The following is a 21,282-nucleotide window of genomic DNA, read 5'->3' as shown; positions in this document are numbered from 1 at the left end:
ACTACGATGCTTCAGGAAGGATAAGAAAGGGACCTGCTCCTCTAAAGCTGGAGGTTCCCTTCTATGAGTTCACTGAGGAGGACGTAGTCATAGTGGGATAAATACTGGAGCTCTGTCTCAGTTCCTCCCTGTAATATGTATTTTTTAGATGGCTCCGTGTGAGAGCGACATAAAACGTGTATTTACCATTAAAGACATATTTCCAACTCTATGATTGAGCTATTGTCTTTTCCCTCGTATAAAAGCGAGTTGTTTTTCTTTGATTGATCTGCATCAGTTAGCTAGTCTTTTGATTCACTGACATTTTATTTATTGTTTTAATCTCTATAGATTTCTTTCATTCCGCACTATTTTTAGCATTTAGTATTTTCCAAACAGCATTATGTAACACAATGTATGAGGGCCGGGTGTGATCAGGTCCAACCCCTTTGCTGCCGCACCAATCCTGATATATTGTGTTGGAGCTGTGTGATGAAGTCAAAGGTGGGGCCTGTTTCATGGTTACCTAAAGTTGAGCTGGTAAAAGTGCTCATACACATGAACAAGAGGCCTGGGGAGCACGATTAGGATAAGATGATGGTACGATCAAGAAAAGCCACCGGCAATCTAAAAAAGTATCGACAAGTTGTGAACACATTCAGGAATGTGTCGGCCTGTTGATCAACTGGAAGGAACTATAGATCGAGATAAGGATGTTGTTGGTTTGTAATTCCAAAGAATGTGTAGATTGCTTTATCTCAGGACCTTTTTTTATCCTTTTTACAAGTTTGTGTTAGACAAGATGACAATTTTATTCCAGTAATGGCAGCAAAGAGTGCAAACAAGACAAAGAACTATTGAGTCTCACTCCAGTCACTGATGGATTTAATCCTGATGAACAAAGTGTGCTATGTACAACTGTATGAACCAGTGAAATACACAAACCTTTTACTTTTTATTGATGAAATCATTTGAATACAATATACTGTGCACAGATGCAGGTAAAACCATCGTCTTAAACTTACATTACCATCAAATCAATCATCAATATAATCATCAAAACTATTTCAAACTGTACAGTTGGCGCTCATTCAGTGAATAACTTTTTGTATTGAAATCAGTGTAGTTGAACCGCGGTTAATCATGTGTCACTTCAGAGGTGACTCGTGCTGAAAGCTTTTATCACAAACGGAAACTTTACTGCAACCACAACAGCTAAAGGGGATTGTTTCCTGTGTGGGTTCTCATGTGTGTCTGTAAAGTTGAACGCTGGTTAAAAGATTTCTTACAGACTGAGCAGCTGAAAGGCTTTTCTCCTGTGTGGGTTCTCATGTGTGTCTGTAAATGTGAACGCCTGTTAAAAGATTTCTTACAGACTGAGCAGCTGAAAGGTTTTTCTCCTGTGTGGGTTCTCATGTGGCTCTGTAAAGTTGAACGCTGGTTAAAAGATTTCTTACAGATTGAGCAGCTGAAAGGCTTTTCTCCTGTGTGGGTTCTCATGTGGCTCTGTAAATGTGAACGATGGTTAAAAGATTTCTTACAGACTGAGCAGCTGAAAGGCTTTTCTCCTGTGTGGGTTCTCATGTGGCTCTGTAAATGTGAACGATGGTTAAAAGATTTCTTACAGATTGAGCAGCTGAAAGGCTTTTCTCCTGTGTGGGTTCTCATGTGTATCTGTAAAGTTGAACGCATGTTAAAAGATTTCTTACAGACTGAGCAGCTGAAAGGCTTTTCTCCTGTGTGGGTTCTCATGTGTATCTGTAAAGTTGAACGCATGTTAAAAGATTTCTTACAGACTGAGCAGCTGAAAGGCTTTTCTCCTGTGTGGGTTCTCATGTGTGTCTGTAAATTTGAACGCCTGTTAAAAGATTTCTTACAGACTGAGCAGCTGAAAGGCTTTTCTCCTGTGTGGGTTCTCATGTGGCTCTGTAAAGTTGAACTCTGGTTAAAAGATTTCTTACAGACTGAGCAGCTGAAAGGCTTTTCTCCTGTGTGGGTTCTCATGTGTATCTGTAAAGCTGAACGCTCGTTATAAGATTTCTTACAGACTGAGCAGCTGAAAGGCTTTTCTCCTGTGTGGGTTCTCATGTGTGTCTGTAAATGTGAACGCCTGTTAAAAGATTTCTTACAGACTGAGCAGCTGAAAGGCTTTTCTCCTGTGTGGGTTCTCATGTGTCTCTTCAGATTTTGACTATTGCCAAATGTTTTCTCACACTCAGAGCATCTAAAATGTTTTTCACCAGCGCTACATCGTGAATCACTGACACGGACTTCATCAGGTTTCACATAGTTTAAACCTGACTGAGGTTCTCTGGTCTTCTTCCCATCAGCACCCTCATCAGTGTCAGAAGAGTCTCCAGTCTTCTCATCAGTATCTGGTTCTGGATGTCTATCTGGATCCAAGTTCCTGTCTGGTTCTGGTCCTCCACAGTCCTCTCCATCAGCTTCTGTTCCCATCTGTTTAGTTTGTCTTTGATGAAGCTGTGAGGACTGAGCTTCCTCTTCTTCATCTTCACTCTTCACAGGAGTGAATGAGAACTTGACATCGGCCTCCTCCAGACCTTGAAGCTGCTCTCCTTCCTGACTGGTGCAGAGTTCCTCCTGTTCTTCTTTCATGTGTAGGGGCTCTGGGTCCTCCTGGTCCAGACTGGAGCTCCACTCCTGCTGCTCAGAGGGAACCTCTTCTTTAACCAACAACAGCTGCTGGACGTCTGCAGGAAAACAGTAAACACACACAGAGGGGTTACAAAGACATTTTAGAATTGAGCAAATAGTCTCCTGGACATACACTTCCAGAGTATCACTAGAACCAGATAATACAATAATGTAATCAACTTATGTGACATGAACATATGAACCATTTTAAGCTGCCAAATCCATGTGGCGTTATCAAAGAGAACAAACTTGTACTTTAAGTTGAAATATTTCCTGTCATCTAGAAGCTGAGAGAAGAAATCAGCATACCTGCAAACTCATAAGAGGTGAAAGAGGTGCCAAGCACCCGAAGGGGGACGGGGGGGACGGGGGGGTAGACGATCTACAAGTATTAACAATTTATTAAGTCAAGCATCAAAAACATAGATCTATGGTTTCACAAAACACAATAATTGATTAAGTAGCCCTAGCAACAAACAAAGTCAGGGCTCCGCATACGCATCTCTCCTCTCAGTGTTTTGTGAGCCCTGTATCTTTATACTTTATTTGAACTTGTCCAGCACAGGGACGCATTATCTTCACCCACACACAAGCCAGGGTTGGGCCACATTGTGTGTGGGAGTCCTGGAGTCTCAGGGATGGGGAAGGTGCTGTTCCTGCAGGTTGCTACACAATATCCCACCGACGACCCCGATTCACAACACAACTAGTTACAAGTTTTAAGCTGAACCACCTGCGTGTCAGAGCTCCCTCTTTGTACAGGGAGCGCGCGAGTGCCTCACCCGGAGATTCAAACCTTTGCTCTATGACACACGCAACACTATTGCAAATCAGCGCACACACACACACACACGTTATGTTCAAAATTTCTCAAACAAAAGGTAAAGGAAAAAGCCCCCCTCCTTGTTCCAGAGATGAAGAAGCATGCAGAGGAGAAGAGGCAGCCCCCCCTCCCTTTCTTCCATCATTAAGCAGGGCCGAATCAGCTGGTTGAAGTTTAAATCAAAAGGAATTTAATATACTAACAAAAGAAAATGCAGTTACAAACTGAATTACATTATCAGTAGTAATACTTCATGAAATAGAGGCCCCATCCGCACCACACGACAGACTGGTGTGTCCGCCTCATGGTCCAGATGAGGTCTGATTATCTCCGGGGATTCAGTTTCTTTGTCCCTCCAAAGTCTCTGAAATGTCTCATATTACACATTCCTTAGCCCATCGATCAGCTCAGTGATTGGCTGAACCCTTCGGACTTCATTCGGCCACTTCCTTGACCAATTCACCCCCCTTCTTTAAGGCTGTGCTCAGAAACTCTTCAGCAACATCCCCCCTCTCTCACTTTATTGCGGTGTCATAAATTCTCTGGTTTCTCTCACAGTGCACAACAAATTCAGTGACTCTCCCTTTAGTTTAAACCTTCTACAAGTAAACAGATTGTAACATCATATCCATCGCTAGGTGCGCTTTAACACTTAAATTCCTCACAATACTTATAAGTTTAATGCCTGTAAATACCGCAAGCATATTTCTACAGTAGCGAGAACCATCGAAATTAAGACAGTGTAGACATCTTAACGCTGATTGGCCAAGACTCGACACGTCGCATCAAATATGTTTTATTGAGAAGATCACGAAATCACATTTTCTCCTTGTCTCACTCCAATCTGAGAAACGCTGGCTGGCCAGTTGACCCCCCCCCCCCCCAAATTGAAAACTCTACGGATCTACACTCACGTGGATGATATATTTTGATTCAAAACGGCTTATTTCACCGAAAAGCGACACGTTTGCAGGTATTAAATCAGGACAAGAAGAAAACGACGAATTGCAACAGAGTCTCACTCCAAACTACATTAAAAGTTATCAGCCGGAGCATGAACAGTGTTTGAAAGAAGAAATAAAGTGAACCCACGTGCTCTTTGTATCCGGACTTCCGGGTTGTGAACGGCGTCCAGAAGTTCCCGTTGTCGCTTATTCGCCTCTTTTGAACGAGAGATTTCCTCCTCGTATTCTGCTTTCGTTCTTTCAAACATACCTAATATATCTTCTTCAGCCGCAGTTAGTCGCTGGCTGACTAAAGATCTCAACATTTCTACTTTAGACATTTTCACTAAACCACAGGAAGTTTTTGTGGCGTTAGACATTCCTGCAGCTATCCCCGTTATTCCAGTCACCAAAGTGGTTAGCTAGTAGCTCCTAGTAGCTAGCATTCACGGGAGAAAAAGAGCAAGCCGCCATTGTCTCTTTGGTCTGGGAACTCACTGACCGTTTATTTTGCGCATGCGCACAACAGCACACAGGCACATCACTGCACAGGCCACTCAACATGGCTTTGCTACTCATATAAGGAATATGCTCAACCGTTTTCCTCCAGACGAACTCCGTTAAAAACACCGTTTACTCTCATTAAACTCTGACTAGCGTTGTGTTGGTCACTTCCGTCCTCGTCCGTCTGTTTCCAGGTAGCATGCTAAGCTAACCTCAATAGCTTTATAGGCTACCAGGAGATTAGTACTCTTCTTCTTCCTCTCCTCCTTCTTCTTCTTTCACTTTAATGGCGGACTACAAACCAATGTGTAAGGCGCCACCTACTGGACCGGAGTGTGTAACATCATGACTTTATGACAGTTATCATTTAAACACAATAATAATGTTATTTATAAATATAATGAAACAATTATAAATAAACTTCATATTGCAGTCATATTCTGGCTTTTTAACCCGTTCCATTCAAAATATTAAATAAAGCCCTTTTAAACTGAACTTGTTTGTCCCCTGTCTCTAACAGTCCTTTCATGCTTCACTCCCTTCCTGTATCTACCACTCTGTTCTTCAGTCTCTCTTTCCACTCTGAACTTCCTCCACTCTATCAGCACATGTTCTACAGTTTCTTTACAGTTGCATATCTCACATTTATCCCACTCTGTCTTTTTCATGATGTGTATAATGTGTCATTGAGTCCTGTATGTCCGAACCTTAATCTGAAAGTAACATCTTCTTTTCTACTTTTACTTCCATCACTTCTCACTCTGACTGATGTCTGAATTGTGTTGTAATTTCTACCGTTATTGTCATAATTCCAAATGTCCTGCCAAGATGTCCCATCCAAAGCTTTTACCAGAGAATGTCGAGTACTCCCAACCATTGTACAGGACAGTCGATGCTATATTTCCTTTAAGTCCACCCTGAATTCTAATCCAGTGTGATAGTGCAAACTCAGTTCTCCTCACATGTAATGGCAGTTCCCTGGATTTCACCAGCAATGCATTATGGGTGTGGTTTTGACTCGGGAGATGAGTCAGAGGAGAACCATCCAGAAGAAAAGGTGAATAGATAAAAGTCCATTCAGACAGGTTCTACGAGGAACATCCGGTTCCGCTGCAACTTGGTGGGTAACAAAAGCCCCTTAAACTAATAAAAAAGTATATCATTACTCCTATCTTCAGTTACCTTCCATCTGTACATATGTAACAGTTGTGGGTCGTGGAACGAGACGACTCAAGTGATTGTTTTCCAACATTTATTTATTGAAGACAAAATATCACCAATGAATTGCCTTCAGACCGTTTTCTGCCCCTCTGCTCCCTCAGCAACGTGTGATTGAATTCATTTTCTTCAAATACACACTGACCAATCAGAGCTCGGGACGTGGACCGTTAATGAATATTACATAATCACAGTTTAAACTGACAAATGCAAAAAAAGACAGCTGGCAATAAATCTCAGACTGTGTGAATTAGTAAATTAACAGATTTATGACATCACTGCTTCATTTAGAGCAGGATAGATCTGACTATAAGTACATGTGTGTATTATGGTAAATTAATGTGTTGCAGATGTGTTTTCATGGCGTGTATGACGATATTTTAGCCTTGTTCTTTCAGCTGTAGCCTTAGTGGTGCGAAACAGACTTGGGAGTAAATAGAAAAGAAATGTGTAAATATTCTCTCATCACACATTCACTGACGTGTGTCGGCTTCTTGAGTCGTGTCTCACAGTCTCCGGCTACTTTAATGTTTGGTGTGGGTGATTTTAAGTTATGGAAGGAAACTTCCTTACTGCTTAGAATCATATTTATATATATTTTTATTTATTTGCCCAAAAGTCAGTTTCACATCGCTGGGGTCTCAGCTGAAAGAATAAGAATACATCAAAGTAAAACATGAACGTGAATACACGTGTTATTATAGTCAGATCTATCGCGTTATAGATGAAGCAGTGATATTATAAATCGGTTCATTTACAGAATGACAGTTAGTGATTTCTTGCCAGCTGTCCTTCCTGCATTTGTCAGTTTAAACTGCGTTACTTTCAGCATGAATTATGTTCATGTTGTTGATGTTGGTCTCAGAGTGCACCAGACTGATGCATTTAACTTTAAAATGTACAACATTTTCTTCCAGGTGAGCGTGTCCCCGGCCCCCTCTAGAAAACCAACACTAACTAGAAAATAAAAACTCAATTAGTCTACTGGATCAAGCTAAAGACAGTACCAAATCTGAGCGTGGACTCAATGAGCGTTGTTAATTGTTTCTTTTCCGGAGGACCTCCTCCCGGGAGCAAAGACCAATGTCTCTCAATTCATCAGCGCAGCTAATCGGGGATAAGAATGTTCTTATTAGGAAAGTATTTCCTGCTCAAGCTAAACCGTGGCCTTTGTTTCTAGAGTTTCAACCGAGAACGTGTCAATCCTCTGGGGAAGTATAGAGGTTATTTTCATGCATTCAATTAGTTCATTTGTTGTATGCATGCGCAGTATGTGTTGTCTTTAACATATCTAATCATCAAAACATGTCAACATTTTAAAGGAAAAATAAGAATGAGCCTGTTCAACACCGATGTACTTTAAAGCCCTTTTACTTTGACCAGGATTGTGACTACATAGATATGAAATGATCAAGATGTCAAGGACCAAATGATGGAAAGAGAAAACATGGCTAAACTGAGCTTTAAGTTAATCTTCTACAGTAAGTGAGGCAAGGCACAGTCTGACATTTGAGTCATACAAGACTTGGTGTCCTCTTTACAAACGTAGTAGAAATACCGCTCTGATAAACAAATAAAACCAGTTTATGATCAAAATGTAACATCAGTATGAGGCTGATCCGAAGCGGTAACTTTCCTTCCAGTTGTTTGAACAATTTTATCATGCTACACATATGCTAAAATCTCTCGTGTGGAAAATACCGTTTAAAAATTATAATAATGTTCCCTTTATTTTGAAAATATATGGAAACTGTCCATTATTGACCATATTTTGCATTTTGTAATTTGATGTTACATGTTTTCGGTGTATTTATGTCATATCACATAGCATCATTTTCAGTAAAAATCATTATAACTTATAACCTTCAGCATAATGAGCTGGATTCATTAAGAGTTAATCAAACAGTAAAAACACATTCGGGTAACAGAAAGAGACATGATAATATGCACATACAGTACGGAGATTGTGATCATATATGCACTGAAACTGTACACGTCAATACACAGACGGACAGACACACACTCACACATTCACACATTCACACACAAGCAGTCTTCAGAGATCTGGCGTCATGTTTCTCTCTCGACTTCAGAGTGAGTCGGCGCCGTGCTGAGTGCTGAACTCCTGGAAATCCTCTGGGATGGTGTCTGTGGAAGTGAGAAGTCGGGTATCATGAGATGAGCTCAGACTCTAAAGCCAAAACGAGGCCAAACCAATTCTATTCACAGCTGTAGTCTGCAACAACAACATCAGATCTCAATCTAAAATCACTTTCCAGACGCAAGCAATGAAAGACCGTAAGAAGATATGTATTGGAAACAAACCTCAAGACAATCGCTGCATAGCATGCAATCAGGGTAATTCAAAATATATAAAAATAATAGAATATGTGGATTTGTGATTCAGTGTTCCTCCCTCACCATTGCAGCGGTATTTCAAATTGGACCAGATGATGTTTTCCTGAGAGAAACAGAACACGCCGAGTCGTCCTCCTCTCATGGTCGTGTCAATTGTCACGCCAGAGTCGGCCACCAGCTCAGTTCCTTCATAGAACCGCGCCCTAAACAAAACACACAATTAAAACAAATAATCGACGTTCCACTCTCACCACTTTGGGGAAATATGCTTATTCACTTGCTTGCTGAGAGTTAGATGGAGCAACAATTACGGGTTTTTTCGTGTAATCAATATGAAGATTGTCCGGAACACGGTTGGTCGTATACCTGATGTATCCAACCTGTGGGCGATGCTGCAGGTACCAACGGTAGGACACCTTGTCCTTCCAGCCCACATTCCTGGGGTCCTTCCACAGCAGACGCACCTGGTCGTTGGTGTCTCCCGTGTGCCACAGAGAGTTTCTCAAGTGCTCCCCGGGACCCGATTTAGACTTCACAGCCTGATGAACAGCGACAGATAACAGAGAGAAGTAAGGGGGAGAGAGAGAGAGAGAGGACGAAATGTGGAAAATATGTCGAGGGATTAAAAATAGGATGAGCACGAATCTGCTGCCTGGGGGAGTTGATGACTTGTGCTTTCACCTTAAGTTGGATGCCGGGCTCAGCCACAGCTCTGAAGGGTGTTGCCTGCCAGTAGGTCTGTTCAGTCTGCTTCCACATCACCACGTAGAAGGAGGACGAGTCCTGGTAGCCAAAGATGAAGCCGGCGTAGTCGTCGTCGGTCACTGTATTTACGTGAAATGTTCCTTCGAAGTCCACTCCACTGAAAGCAGTGTAACCTGGCAACAGAAATCAGTATATTACTGATGTTCAGACATTGTGCATTTTATTCACTGATATTCAACGCAGAGGAAATACTTCTTACCAACAGCAAGTCCTGGGTCACTATTCATGGTCTGGATAATTTCCATTCCCTGTGTGAGAAAGAGTTGTGAATAAGACATTTTGCACCCTGATGCCTTCATTTGCTACACTGTACACGAATTAATGCAGAAGCAGACAGCCAAATAATTCCATCAGATTTTCAGATGATACGGCTATATTAAGTCTGCTGCTGGAGATTGCCACTTTTAAAGACTGGTGTGACAGCCACCGCCTCATTTTTAACGGTAATACCAAAAGACAGAGGAAATCATATTTGAGAGCTGCAGCTCATGGCCCTGTAATCATTGGTGACAGTGCAATTGAGCAGGTGTGCTCCTATAAGTACTCGGGAATACAAATGGACAATAAATTAAATTGAGAGTGTCCACGTTGATTATCCGTGTGCTAGGCTGGCTCAGAGGCTTTCTCTGCAGACTCAGACTGAACTGAGATCACGTCAACGTTGGACAACGCTGTGCTGGAAAGCATCATTAAATATGGTATGGCACCTCACAGTTAAAAAATCGAGAATCAACAACACGGTTAAACGAGGCACTGTTGTATATTGTCTTGTGTATTTTTTGTCGTCGTGGTACGATTTCACGCATCACGATTCACATTTCTTATTGTTATTGGTTCTGTTGTTTAGATAAAAATATCGACCATAGCAGCTTCAACTTGTACATGGAGAGGGAATTTTCAGCTTTTAGTAATCTCACCTGGTTCAGAACAACCCAGTTGGGGTCGATCTGGGCGTCGCCCTCAGGGTCCAGCACCACCGTCTGATAGGCCCTGAAGTCAGTCAAGGTGACCTCAGCATTCTCAGGGCAGTTGTCGATCCTGTCAATCACTTTGTCCTGGTCAAAGTCAGACTCGCACATGTCTCCAACTCCATCATCTGAGGGACAACAGAGAGGAGATTTAGACTTAAATTAAAGTAAGAAAGACCGTGAGTCATTGTTCCAATAGGTCAGAGGTGCAGAGACTTGTTAACAGTTTTTGATTACACACACTGACAAAGATTGTGTTGCGTCATTTATTCAAAGTAACGAGCTCCTTTTAAATCCTTTTTAAACCAGCGTGTTTCCTGCGTTGTCACAATGAGGAGATTTCAGACTGGCTTAAGCAAAAATGTCAAAAAGGCCGACAGAGCTGAATATAAAACATCCCCAAATGTCCTTTCTTAAGGGGCTTTAAGTGCAACAGCTGCTACGACGTCAAGAAGGTCCGACTTGGCGGTTCTTGGCATAAAAGCTTCATTCTGTGTCAACGATTGAATTGATGCTCAATCGGGCAAATGCCTGAATGTCTTGTGTGCATCTTGTAAAACATTTGGACTCAGTAAATACACTTTTTGTGTTTTGTTATTTTCCCAACTGTCAGCTCCAACTTACATCTCTTGACTCCCTGACTGCCAAAAAAAGCTGTCTTGACTTGATTTGAATTGACACTCCAGGGGGCATGTTTTACACAGAAAATGTCCCAATGAGTCACCAAAAATGCCACTCAATGTGCTCACAGTTGCTTTTGTTTGATCTGCGTTGGTGTGCAACTGGGGACCAAAATTGCTTTCAAAGGAAAGTCAGGGAGCAGTTCGGGGAGAATGTGGAGATGAAATTATGAACATTTATCTGATCACCAGGCTGGTTTTCAGCCAAATATATCAACAATCATATGTGATTATTACTGTAAACTGATTTGACTGCGTGGTATATGAGGAGGTGCGATGTCTTTTAGACCATCGCTCACCGTTGTCGTCGATCTGGTCAGGATTTGGTGCCAGCCGGCAGTTGTCTGGTCCCGGTGGCAGAGTGTCAGGGATCCCGTCGTTGTCGTCGTCATCGTCACACTCGTCACCCAGCCCGTCTTTGTCACTGTCCAGCTGGGAGCTATTTATTACGAATGGGCAATTATCCTTGGTGTCCTGGTGACCGTCGCCATCACTACAAGGGAAAGTGACACGATCGCATGATGTGAAAAAAGGCTGTAGTACTAGCAGTAGTATGAAACAGCAGTTCAGATATCTGCAAGAACACAACATGAAGACTGGGAGAATATCGTTACCTGTCTTGGTTTGTGTCACAGGAGTCTCCTACCAGGTCGTGGTCAATATCAGACTGAAACAAGAGCAGAGAGTTCATGAAAAACACCATTTCTTTTACACTTGAGGGACTCTAGTAACAAAGTGTACTCAGTTACTTTCCACCACAGCTATCCGTCCCTCCATCCCTCCATCTGGTTCTGACTGACCTGGTTTGGGTTGGGGATGTCGGGGCAGCTGTCGCAGGCGTCTCCCACTCCGTCTCCGTCCCGGTCCAGCTGGTCTCTGTTTTGGACAAGCTGGCAATTGTCCAGAAAGTTCTTCAGGCCTATGCTCGCCAGTCAACAGGAGGAGATGGTTCGTGTTATTTAGCAGTCAGTCTGACTCCGTCTCAGCAGGGAAATATATGGTATTGTCATGGATGACATATTCGGAGGTGGCAAGTACAGATAATATTGTACTGTAGTAGAATAAATACTCTTCTCATTGTCCCTTTTTCTGAACTCTCACAAAAGATATCAGTGAATTTCTATGATTCTGTGACAATAAGTCGATTGACAGAATATTTACCTGCAACAATTCTGATAATAAATCCAAAAATGCCCAAAAATATTTAGTTCCAGTTTACTCATTTTAGGAATTGGGAAATCTTATGTGTTAGTAAATTGATTTTACTCCGGCTTTTGGACCATTGGTCAGACAAAACAAGCTTTTTGAATATTTCAACTTGGGCTTTAAGACATTTTCCACTATTTTTGGTCATTTTACAAACCCCTCGTTTTATAGAGAGAATTATCGGCAGATTGGAATCGTTGGCTGCAGCCCTATCATAAAAGAAACCAAGCTACTGCCCAGTGGACATATTAACAGATATGGATGTTGCCAATATGGAAGAATGATTACATGGATACATAATGAGATATTATCTTCATCTGTTTGAATTGAGGTTTGAGCTCTAAAATCAAAGTAATGCATTAAAGTAACTCTCTCACACTTAGTGAAGTCAATCAGTGAATTTATATTTGATTTTTGAATGCATATGAAAAATGTAGACATTACATCCATACTACTGTTTGAACTATATCGACTGAATAATTATATGGCGTGGTACTTGTAATTCCACCACTAGGTTGCACTGTTGTATTTGCTGTGAAGGTGAACGGCAGTTTGTGTTCAGATGCTATTTCTTATTCATCGCAGGGAGGCAGCAGCAGCCCCACGAAAGCATAAAGGTCAAGCAGCAGCAATAGAGGAGAAACCATCTTCTCTGCCATGGGGTTTTCTGAGGTGTAATCATGCTGGTGAATGATCAAAGCTTGTGTTCGCTCAGGGGTCAGACTGCTTTTGGCCTTAACTTTTCTTTTTTTTTGCAGTGCTGTTTGTTATGCCTCAGCTGGCTTATAAAAACATCCATACAACTGCATTTTTTTACAACATGATTAAGAGAGATTTGTACTGTAAAATCTGCATTATTTAATGTAAGAGCAGGGTGTAAATGTGAAGGAAGGAACAGAATAATACGTTTAATTAAACGGAGAGTGCCTTCAGTGCTGGTTATATAAGCACGAGCATCGGTGCTATTTTATTTATCTCCATACCGTCTCCATCCATATCATCATCGCAGGCGTCCCCTTTGCCGTCGCTGTCGGTGTCCTTCTGGTCCGGGTTCTCCACCGTGCGACAGTTATCACAGGCGTCGCCGTGGCTGTCCTTATCGCTGTTCCTCTGGTCCACGTTGGCCTTCAACCTGCAGTTGTCCTGAGACAGACGGAGAACACAAAGATTCACATCACGTGTATTTGTTTTCACTGGACAAGCTTGCATGTGCATGCATGTTTTTGTACGGATTAATACAACTATATATATATATACAAATATAAATATATTATATTAGTTATGGATAATATAGCTAGGCTAGCTGTTTTTCTCTGCTTTCAGTTGTTATGCTAAGCTAAGCTATCACTCCCAGGTAATTAATTGTAGTAATGTGTTACTGTTTTTCTTTTTTTTTTACACGATTGAAACACCTTTGGGTTTTTGGACTGTTGGTTGGACAAACCAAGCGAATTAAAGACATCCCAGGGAGCTTGAGGAAACTGTGATGTGCATATACATTTTTGGCGTAATACAGACTAAATGAATCGATTCATCTGAAAAAATAACCAACAGATCAATCAATGAGGAAAATAATCACCAGTTGCAGCCAGTGTGTGCTTGCATGCATTTGTTAAAACATGAACACCTACCTGCTCGTTTGGTATACCGTCACCATCGGCATCGTCGTCACAGGCATCTCCATAACCATCCCTGTCTGCATCCTCTTGACCGGAGTTAGGGACGAAGATGCAGTTATCCTGTGAAGACATGTTGCAATAAAAAAAAAAGTTAAATAAAGCCTGAAAGGCATCAACGTTGCATTTACTGACAATTTGCACCATGGTTACCTTTCTACAGCTCGAATCTTTGCATTTGAGTTTGTCATCTGGGTATCCGTCAATGTCGGTATCCTTCCCACACAGGAATCCGTTACCGGCCCAGCCAATTCCACACTGACGAGACAAAGGAAACTCAGACGACATATATGTGGGGTTGTGCCTATGTGCAGTTTGTGTGTGCAGGTAGTAAGTGTGTGTGTGTGTGTGTGGGGGGGGGGGGGGGGGTTGGAGTGTGGAATCCTACCAGACAATGGACTGACCCGTCCCTCTCTGCGATACACTGGGCGTTGTTATCGCAGGGGTTGGTCAGGCTGTTACCACAGCTGATCTCTGGCTTACAGCCCTTCACTTGATCCCCTCTGAAACCTGTGTTACAGCTGCCGCATTGATACGAGCCCTGTGCAGGAATGAGGACATCTAGTTTCTTTGGACAGCCACTTCAATGAAATAAATGTCTTACATGAGCCATGTGTGTGATATTCGGATACTGTTCTACAGTGGTCTTACCACAGAGTTGTAACAGACGGAGTTTGCGGCGCAGCCGTTGTTGGGCCCTTTACATTCGTCAACGTCATCACAGACCTGAAATGATGAACGTAAGATGTGAATTCATCCAAAGCTTCGATTTAATGACAATTTACATTATTTCCCTTTTTATGATTTGAAGGTTCCAATAATTACTGCATAAAATACTCAATAAACAGCTGTGGAAATTAAGTACATTTACTCAAGTACTGTTCTTTCGTACAATTTTGAGGTACTTATACTTCTGCTCAACTTCATTCCAGAGGATAATTGTTTATTATCTGATGATATGATAGGAAGCGGTTCCAGGTTCTTCTTCTGTATCCGTTTTGATCATCAGATAGATGGCAAAACTACAATACCTGTCCTCAGTACTTCATTATAACTTAACATACACTACATTGTAGCTACATTGTCCTAGGTCACCAGTAAATATTGATCCAATATGCACCAATTAATGACACCATCATTTTACGGCTGTAATCTAAAGCATTGTATTCTCTTGTAGCACAAAAGCATGGAAAACTCTTTTCATAACGATATTTTATGTCGTTGATTGATGCTGTAATTTGCATGCATCCTTTTTTTTTTGTTTTCTAGTTGTATTTGTGTCTTCCATATTTGATTCACTCTTTTACCTGTTTGTTGGTCTGGGCATACAAAATGCCCACACCCTCCACTGCCAGGCCGGTGAAGCCCAGCGGACAGGCGTCGCAGCGGAAGCCCGGGGCAGTGTTCACACACTTCACTCCAGGGAAGCAGGGGTTAAACTGGCACTGCAGGAAGGAAGGAGGACATGAGCTCTGTTGAAGCTGAAAAATGTATATGGTTCTCACTGGGCTTCTCCCCAAAAGCTTTTAGTTTTGACGACACTTTTGCTCATGCAAAAAAGAGAATGCTGAAGGGGCCAGTCCTTATAAAAAGAGGTCAGTGCAAACACGAGAAGACAGACAGGCAAACACACACGCCCATATCTTTGTACTTCTATCCTTATGACCTCATTAAAAGTCGTGCCTTAACTTGAACTGAATTCCCAAACTTTTACCTGTGGCTTTCATTCCTAAACCCCATTCTACCACATTAGCTTCTGTGGAGTTTCATGTTATGTCTCACCTAATTATGCGTCACCTCTATGCTGCTTCACGTGGAAGGCTGAGCTAGGCTGTTCAATGCTGGAGGAAGGCAGAGTGGAAATGCTACAAGCCATGTAAAAATGAATACAGACGGCTGGAATCAACCCAAAAAAGGATCCAGAGACATTGGTAGCTACTGGAGTTGTATTTCTTTAAGTAAAAATGGTTATCCTGAGCTTTTAGTTGAGCTTCTTCTTGCTATGTGGGTATGCAGGACGAATACGTTGCTACATGTTTAACGTGTCCATCAGGTGTTTGTTTCCATATGCGCAATGGTCCCCGGTGCTGGGGGCGCTCTGTCTGGTTCAAGAGGTTTAACCCTAACTCCAGTCTTTACCATGGAGACCAATAAATAGCCCTGAAATACAAGAACCTGAGCCTTACCTCGTCCACATCATCACAGTTGAAACCATCCCCAGTGTAGCCGTCAGGACACGGTCCACACTCGACACCATCCGCTGTCTCTATACACATATCATTACGGAAACAGACACCTGGGGCACACCTTGGTTTCACCACCTCAGTACCACCCAGACCTTTAAACAACAGAGGTAAAAAAAAAAATCATTTAATTCATCATCTGCAATTTTATTTTGTTTGTCCAACAATCCAAAAGTATTCATTAATTAAGCATGGTATTTAAAGGTGAGTGGTGTGACTTACCACAAGCCTGACACTCTGAAATGGTGTTTCTGAGAAATGAGGTCTCTTTGACCTGGAAAAACATAAAAACAAGTCAGGGGAGGTCAGGGGTGGGGAAGCAGCGGCCTCAGAGGAGCCGTTAGTGGTAGTTACCTGCTGAATGAGGACGTCTTTCAGCTCATTTATCACCTTGGTTAAGTCCAGCATTTGATTAGACAGCTGCTTCGTGTTGACCCCTAAGAGAAAAGGACTGTTATTTTGTTAAACTGAAGAAGAGGTGGGGGATTCTCTGAGCCTGTCCTCAACCCACTCCGACAAACTGTTGTTTGAGTGTTGTTTTTTTCCTAACGCTGAGATTGTTCTCCTGAGAAATATTTGGCCGTCTTTGTGGACATTTGCTTCCACAGAAAGAATCTTACCCAGAGTTTGGACGGAGTCTCTTTGTTGGAAGTGGCAGTCTTGTAGTGCCGCAACATTCTCAAATGTGTCCCCAACCACCAGAATGAGCTCGTCTAAACTCTCCTGTTGGAATAAAACGGGTCAAAGTGAACATCGAAGACATTTGGAAACCTCTGGATTAATTATTGGGACAGAACCACATTCATTATTGTATGTAAATACTGTAAGCGAGGGGTCACCTGATCCCTGGCTTGCATGGTCTTCAGCTCCACCATACCGTAGCCTGCTGGCAAACCTTGGAAGGCAGCAGGGAGATCCCTGACCGTCTCCACCAGCTTGCAGTCCAGATGCAGCTCCACCCCGCCCGGCCCGGGCTGCTGCATCCCCTTCAGGTGGAACAACAGTCGGTGTTGTTGGCCGTCTGCCAGGACCAGGTTGTTGAAGGTTACTGAGCTCATCCGCTTGTCACTCCGCAGGTAGCGTAACACAGCTTTTAGAGGACAGAGCAAGGAGGGGAAGCGGTGGTGGCAAGGAAGAGATAATGGGGAGAAATAGAGGAGGATTTACAAGGTGCTTTTACTGTAAAGGGTTGATTCATCCAAATTACAACAAGGCTAAGTCTACAGCCATGACATATAGCGGCTCTGTGAGGCTGTATATGCACAGCTTTGCTTTGAACAAAATGGTAACATCAGCATGCTGACAGTGACGATGCTAACATGCAGATTTTAAGCGGGTATACTGTTTACCACGTTTAACGTCTTCATGTAGAATGCAAACATTTGCTAAGTAGTACCTGTAAAACCATAGTACCATAGTAGTACCTGTAAAACCAAAGCAATGCGCTGAAATATGAGAAAATGACCCACAGACGTGAGAGGAACGACAGAAATACTTCTCTGTGGGTTCACCATTATAAGGGACTCCTTTTTCTTTTAACACATTAATACAAAAAGGTTGAGTGCAGCTTAAAATAGAACCACGGCCTCGCATGGTCTCCTACCTCTGTTGAGCTTCCCCATCACAGTGAACTCAAAGTACTTGCTGTTGTCCCGGGGGTTGTACAGGGAAAACAAGCTGGTTCCGGTCTTGGGCTGCAACTTGAAGGAGGTTAGGATGAAAGCCTCGCGCACCCCTTGCTCGACCAGACCCCCCTGCAGCAGGTCTGGCAGGCAATCAGGCGAAGTGAGCAGATCATAGACTGTTGACGGGGATGGGAAAAGAGAGACGCCGGTAATGCACATGAGTAATGATGATGATGAGATATGAATATTTACAACCTGCAGCCGCTCCGATCCCTGAGTAAACACATCCTGAGTCGACGAAGTGAAGATGATGATGATGTTGACCCAGTGATTGTTGCTCTTGCGAGACGCTGTGTCAATCAGTCAGCACCGACTTGGCAGGCAGAGTTGGCTCAGAGAAATCAGAAATATTTGGATTTCGAAGCAAATCAGAGCAATGTACTGTGACGGCTAGGTGTTTGGTGTTATTGTCATTATTTTGTCAGATCCCCACCAAAGCTGCTCGGCCAATAAAATATATATGTGATTTCTCTTTTTCAGCCACAGTTCTATTCATTGTTCTCACAGGCAGAGGTATGGCAGACTTTACTGAGAAGCTGCTTAGTGGGTGTGAAAAGCCACTTGCACTCCTGGTTAGGGTCCTCCTTCTAATAAAGTGACTTGGGAGCTGGGCTCCCCACGAGAGGATATGCAGTGAATCTCTAGTCCGCCATCTGCACGCATCATGAATACACAAGCACCCTAAAAGCAGTCTGCAAGGCCCAAAGTCATGAGGGAGCAAATTGCTCCCAAATGCTCCCAGAGATTAGCTATTGTCAGCCAAGATTGCGAAGCATGATCCCCAGATGACGTCTACTTTTTTCCCCCCTTGTAACTCTCTCCTTGTGTTTTGTTCGTCACATGCCGAATTTCAGCAAAACACAGGGCCTTTAAAAATGTTGCAGTTAAATGACTGCTTCCACAGTGTCAACAACCACCACGAAGATGAGTCTTTTGTATTTGTGATTGCCAAGATCACCTGTTGAGTTTCACGCCAACGTGTCTCTTTTTGACTTAGTGTGACTCATTGGTGCATCAAATTGACAAAGTCCAAAAATGAACAAAACAACAGGGGAACAAATGAAGCTCGCTGCATGTTTTTTGAGTTACTGTAACACTACAACGGCACGCACAGACACGTACATAAAGCAGACAGTCCTGCTGTTCATAAATCTTCTGGACAGGAGGGCTCTGTGGGGGTCAGTGTCGTGTTACACCATCCTGAGAAAGTGCCTCATTTCCCACCCTGTTTAACCTCCGATTTCAAGCTTCATAAAACTAGTTTAGCTGAAAGCCATAAAGTAATTCAGTGTCTTGTCCTCTCCTTAACACCAGCATATATATCACGACTACAAAGTACTGTTAAGTGTACAAATGGTCAGCATTCTTCATTTTACTGCTCAACAAATACACATTTGAGAGCATGCATGTTGAAAGCTGTGATTTACTTCATTTTCCTGTTTAGAGGTGCCTAATCAGCCATTAGTAATGATGAAGAAATGACATCGGCATGTTATGTGTGAGGTCACACTTGCGACAAAAACCTTTAAACCTCCAACAACTGATTTGTTTTGGACAGTTGGAAGCAGCGGAAACGAGTTGTCAAAAATGATGCACCGAGAGTGAACCAAAACAGCAAAGTTGCGAAAGAGCTGAAATGATGATGCTCTTTAAAGCCAAGGGGACCTGCAGATTGGGCGGATAATTCTTTGTAGGTTCATCACCACGTGTGACTCCTTTGTCATTGTCATATAATACATTGTTATTGTAGCAGTATTGATTATAGCTGCTTTAAATATGTGTTCTGTCCCTGGGCAAGGAGCCTTTGTGCCCAGTGTAGAAAGTGAGTTTTGAATTCAGTTAATCTCAGCTCCTGGTGAAGTCATCCTAAAGGACACTCGTACTGATCAATAACCCTTCACAGAGATAGAATGGCTGCTTGGTGCTGCTAAAATCTTACTTACTGCAGCTTTAACCTTTCTCCTTTTGAACAATTCCAGTCATGCAGGCAATGACTCATTTGCAAGGGAAATGATAGATGATGAACTCCATTTAACTGGACTTGTTTTATACATAACATCAGGCAGCTATTGACCAAACATTGTAGGGATTAATGGGTGCATGAAAGGTATGCCATCTATCACTGGAGTGATTTGCAAGAAGCTGATAAACTATCAACACCAATCTTTCTGCATGTCGTCTGCAGCTTGGTTTGTGTGTGACCTTCAATGCATTTCAGTGCGACTGTGAAAGAGAGAGAGAGAAAGGGAGAGAGAGAAAGGGAGGGGAGAGTTTGTGCGTATGTGTGACTTGAAGTTCAATATTGCTCCCAGATCAACTCTGATTGTTCCCATGTGTGTAACCGAGCTGAGACTTTGTTTGAATTAATATGAGCCAGAAAGCAGAACCTCCTGAAGCTGAAGTAATCAAGCAAATCTGTCTGGATGGATATGAAAAGCAGAGTCATTTTACTTTAGCAGAAAGATATCTGCTTTTATTCTTTACCTTTGCCTTCTTCCTCTCGCAAATGCATTCGGCTGCCTCCTCTCTTCTTGAGCTGACGGGATATTTAGCATTTTATTCATACCTCAGTGAGTATCACACACCATGTCTAATCCTTTGTGTTCTTTATGCATATGATATCCTCTTTCACAGTGGCTGCTTTATCCATTGTGCATTGAACTCATACATAGTGTGTTAAAATACCCAGTGATGGAGCCATTAAATCTTTTCTGACAGATAATGAAAACGGAGGATTACATCACAGCCAGGAAGTCAGAAAAATGTGGCATTGAAATGGAATCAAAGACATTTATCTTTGTGTGTGTGTCTAGTAAAATGTAAACGGAGAACCTGCAATGATATTCTATTTCTTGAATTGCTGTCATCCCCAGCAGCAGCTATAGCTGTTGCAATCGGTTATTGCCAATCAATAACACATTTTGTTAAAATCGTAACGACGTTTAAAGAACTGAGATGAAAAGGAAATTATAAAAAACGTCAAACAACACTCACCTAAAGCCTGGGCTTCCACGTGTAAGCTCAGTTTTAATAGCAGCTGCGAGGCCAGAATCAGGGCTGTCCACACACCCATTTTGTCCTTCCAGCTGGTCCCAGATCAGCACTTTCTCTGTAGTGACTTATCAATATGTGACACGCAGTTTCACGTATGTCTGCGCCTGCTGTGAGTGGTGCCTTTTGTGTCCTTGCCTCCTTTTTTGAATCAGAAGTGAGACAAGACTGTCATGGTGAGCTTGATAGAAGCTGCTGTTTGTGTGTGTGTGTGTGTGTCTGAATTGGTCTGGGAAAGTGAAGATCGAAGGAGTCTTACTAAGGGAGGAGCTTCAGGGCCAGAACCTGCTTTTAAAACCTTCCTCAGACGGCCCCATGTCGAAAAGGAGTGACCTGGAGAATCTCTTTGCATTGGTTCCTGCTGGCTGCTACCATTTCCCACCGGCTCTTAGACAAATATGCTGAACGCGAGTAGCTATTAATCCAGCCTAGGAACCCATGTTTGGCCACTGACATCATTTTTCAACTGAAATTGAGCTTTTTGACTCTTGAGTTCATGCTTAAGTTGAATAAAAAAAGTTTCCCAC

General features: G+C 42.5%; 1 protein-coding gene across 1 annotated transcript; it reads right to left on the bottom strand.

Moving 5' to 3' along the window:
• Window positions 1-7,478: 7,478 nt before the first annotated feature.
• On the bottom strand, window positions 7,479-20,966 carry LOC306792597 (thrombospondin-4-B-like). Its single transcript, XM_079289843.1, has 22 exons — window positions 20,699-20,966; window positions 17,623-17,820; window positions 16,859-17,109; window positions 16,640-16,742; window positions 16,374-16,456; window positions 16,242-16,293; window positions 15,963-16,114; window positions 15,084-15,221; window positions 14,428-14,502; window positions 14,165-14,317; window positions 13,930-14,034; window positions 13,732-13,839; window positions 13,084-13,243; window positions 11,695-11,813; window positions 11,509-11,561; window positions 11,194-11,387; window positions 10,164-10,342; window positions 9,446-9,494; window positions 9,163-9,359; window positions 8,848-9,020; window positions 8,545-8,684; window positions 7,479-8,271 (listed from the first exon to the last, which is right to left on the bottom strand). The coding sequence occupies exons 1-22, from the start codon at window positions 20,775-20,777 to the stop codon at window positions 8,213-8,215; spliced, it is 2,820 nt and encodes a 939-aa protein (XP_079145969.1). The 5' UTR covers window positions 20,778-20,966; the 3' UTR covers window positions 7,479-8,212.
• Window positions 20,967-21,282: the final 316 nt, after the last annotated feature.

This window comes from Melanostigma gelatinosum (genome assembly GCF_949748355.1).
Source record: "Melanostigma gelatinosum genome assembly, chromosome: 18".
NCBI classification, from domain to species: Eukaryota; Metazoa; Chordata; class Actinopteri; order Perciformes; family Zoarcidae; genus Melanostigma; species Melanostigma gelatinosum.
The sequence above is the reverse complement of the archived record's forward strand: the minus strand, read 5'-3'. Positions and strand labels throughout refer to the sequence as shown.

Excerpts from the sequence above, each read along its gene's own strand:
- LOC306792597 (XM_079289843.1), bottom strand. The coding sequence starts at position 20,777 with ATGGGTGTGTGGACAGCCCTGATTCTGGCCTCGCAGCTGCTATTAAAA. Across the intron at positions 11,562-11,694 it reads ACATCCCCAACCCAAACCAG|TCTGATATTGACCACGACCT; the intron begins GTCAGTCAGAAC and ends CTCTTGTTTCAG. Across the intron at positions 9,360-9,445 it reads TGACCCAGGACTTGCTGTTG|GTTACACTGCTTTCAGTGGA; the intron begins GTAAGAAGTATT and ends TTCTGTTGCCAG.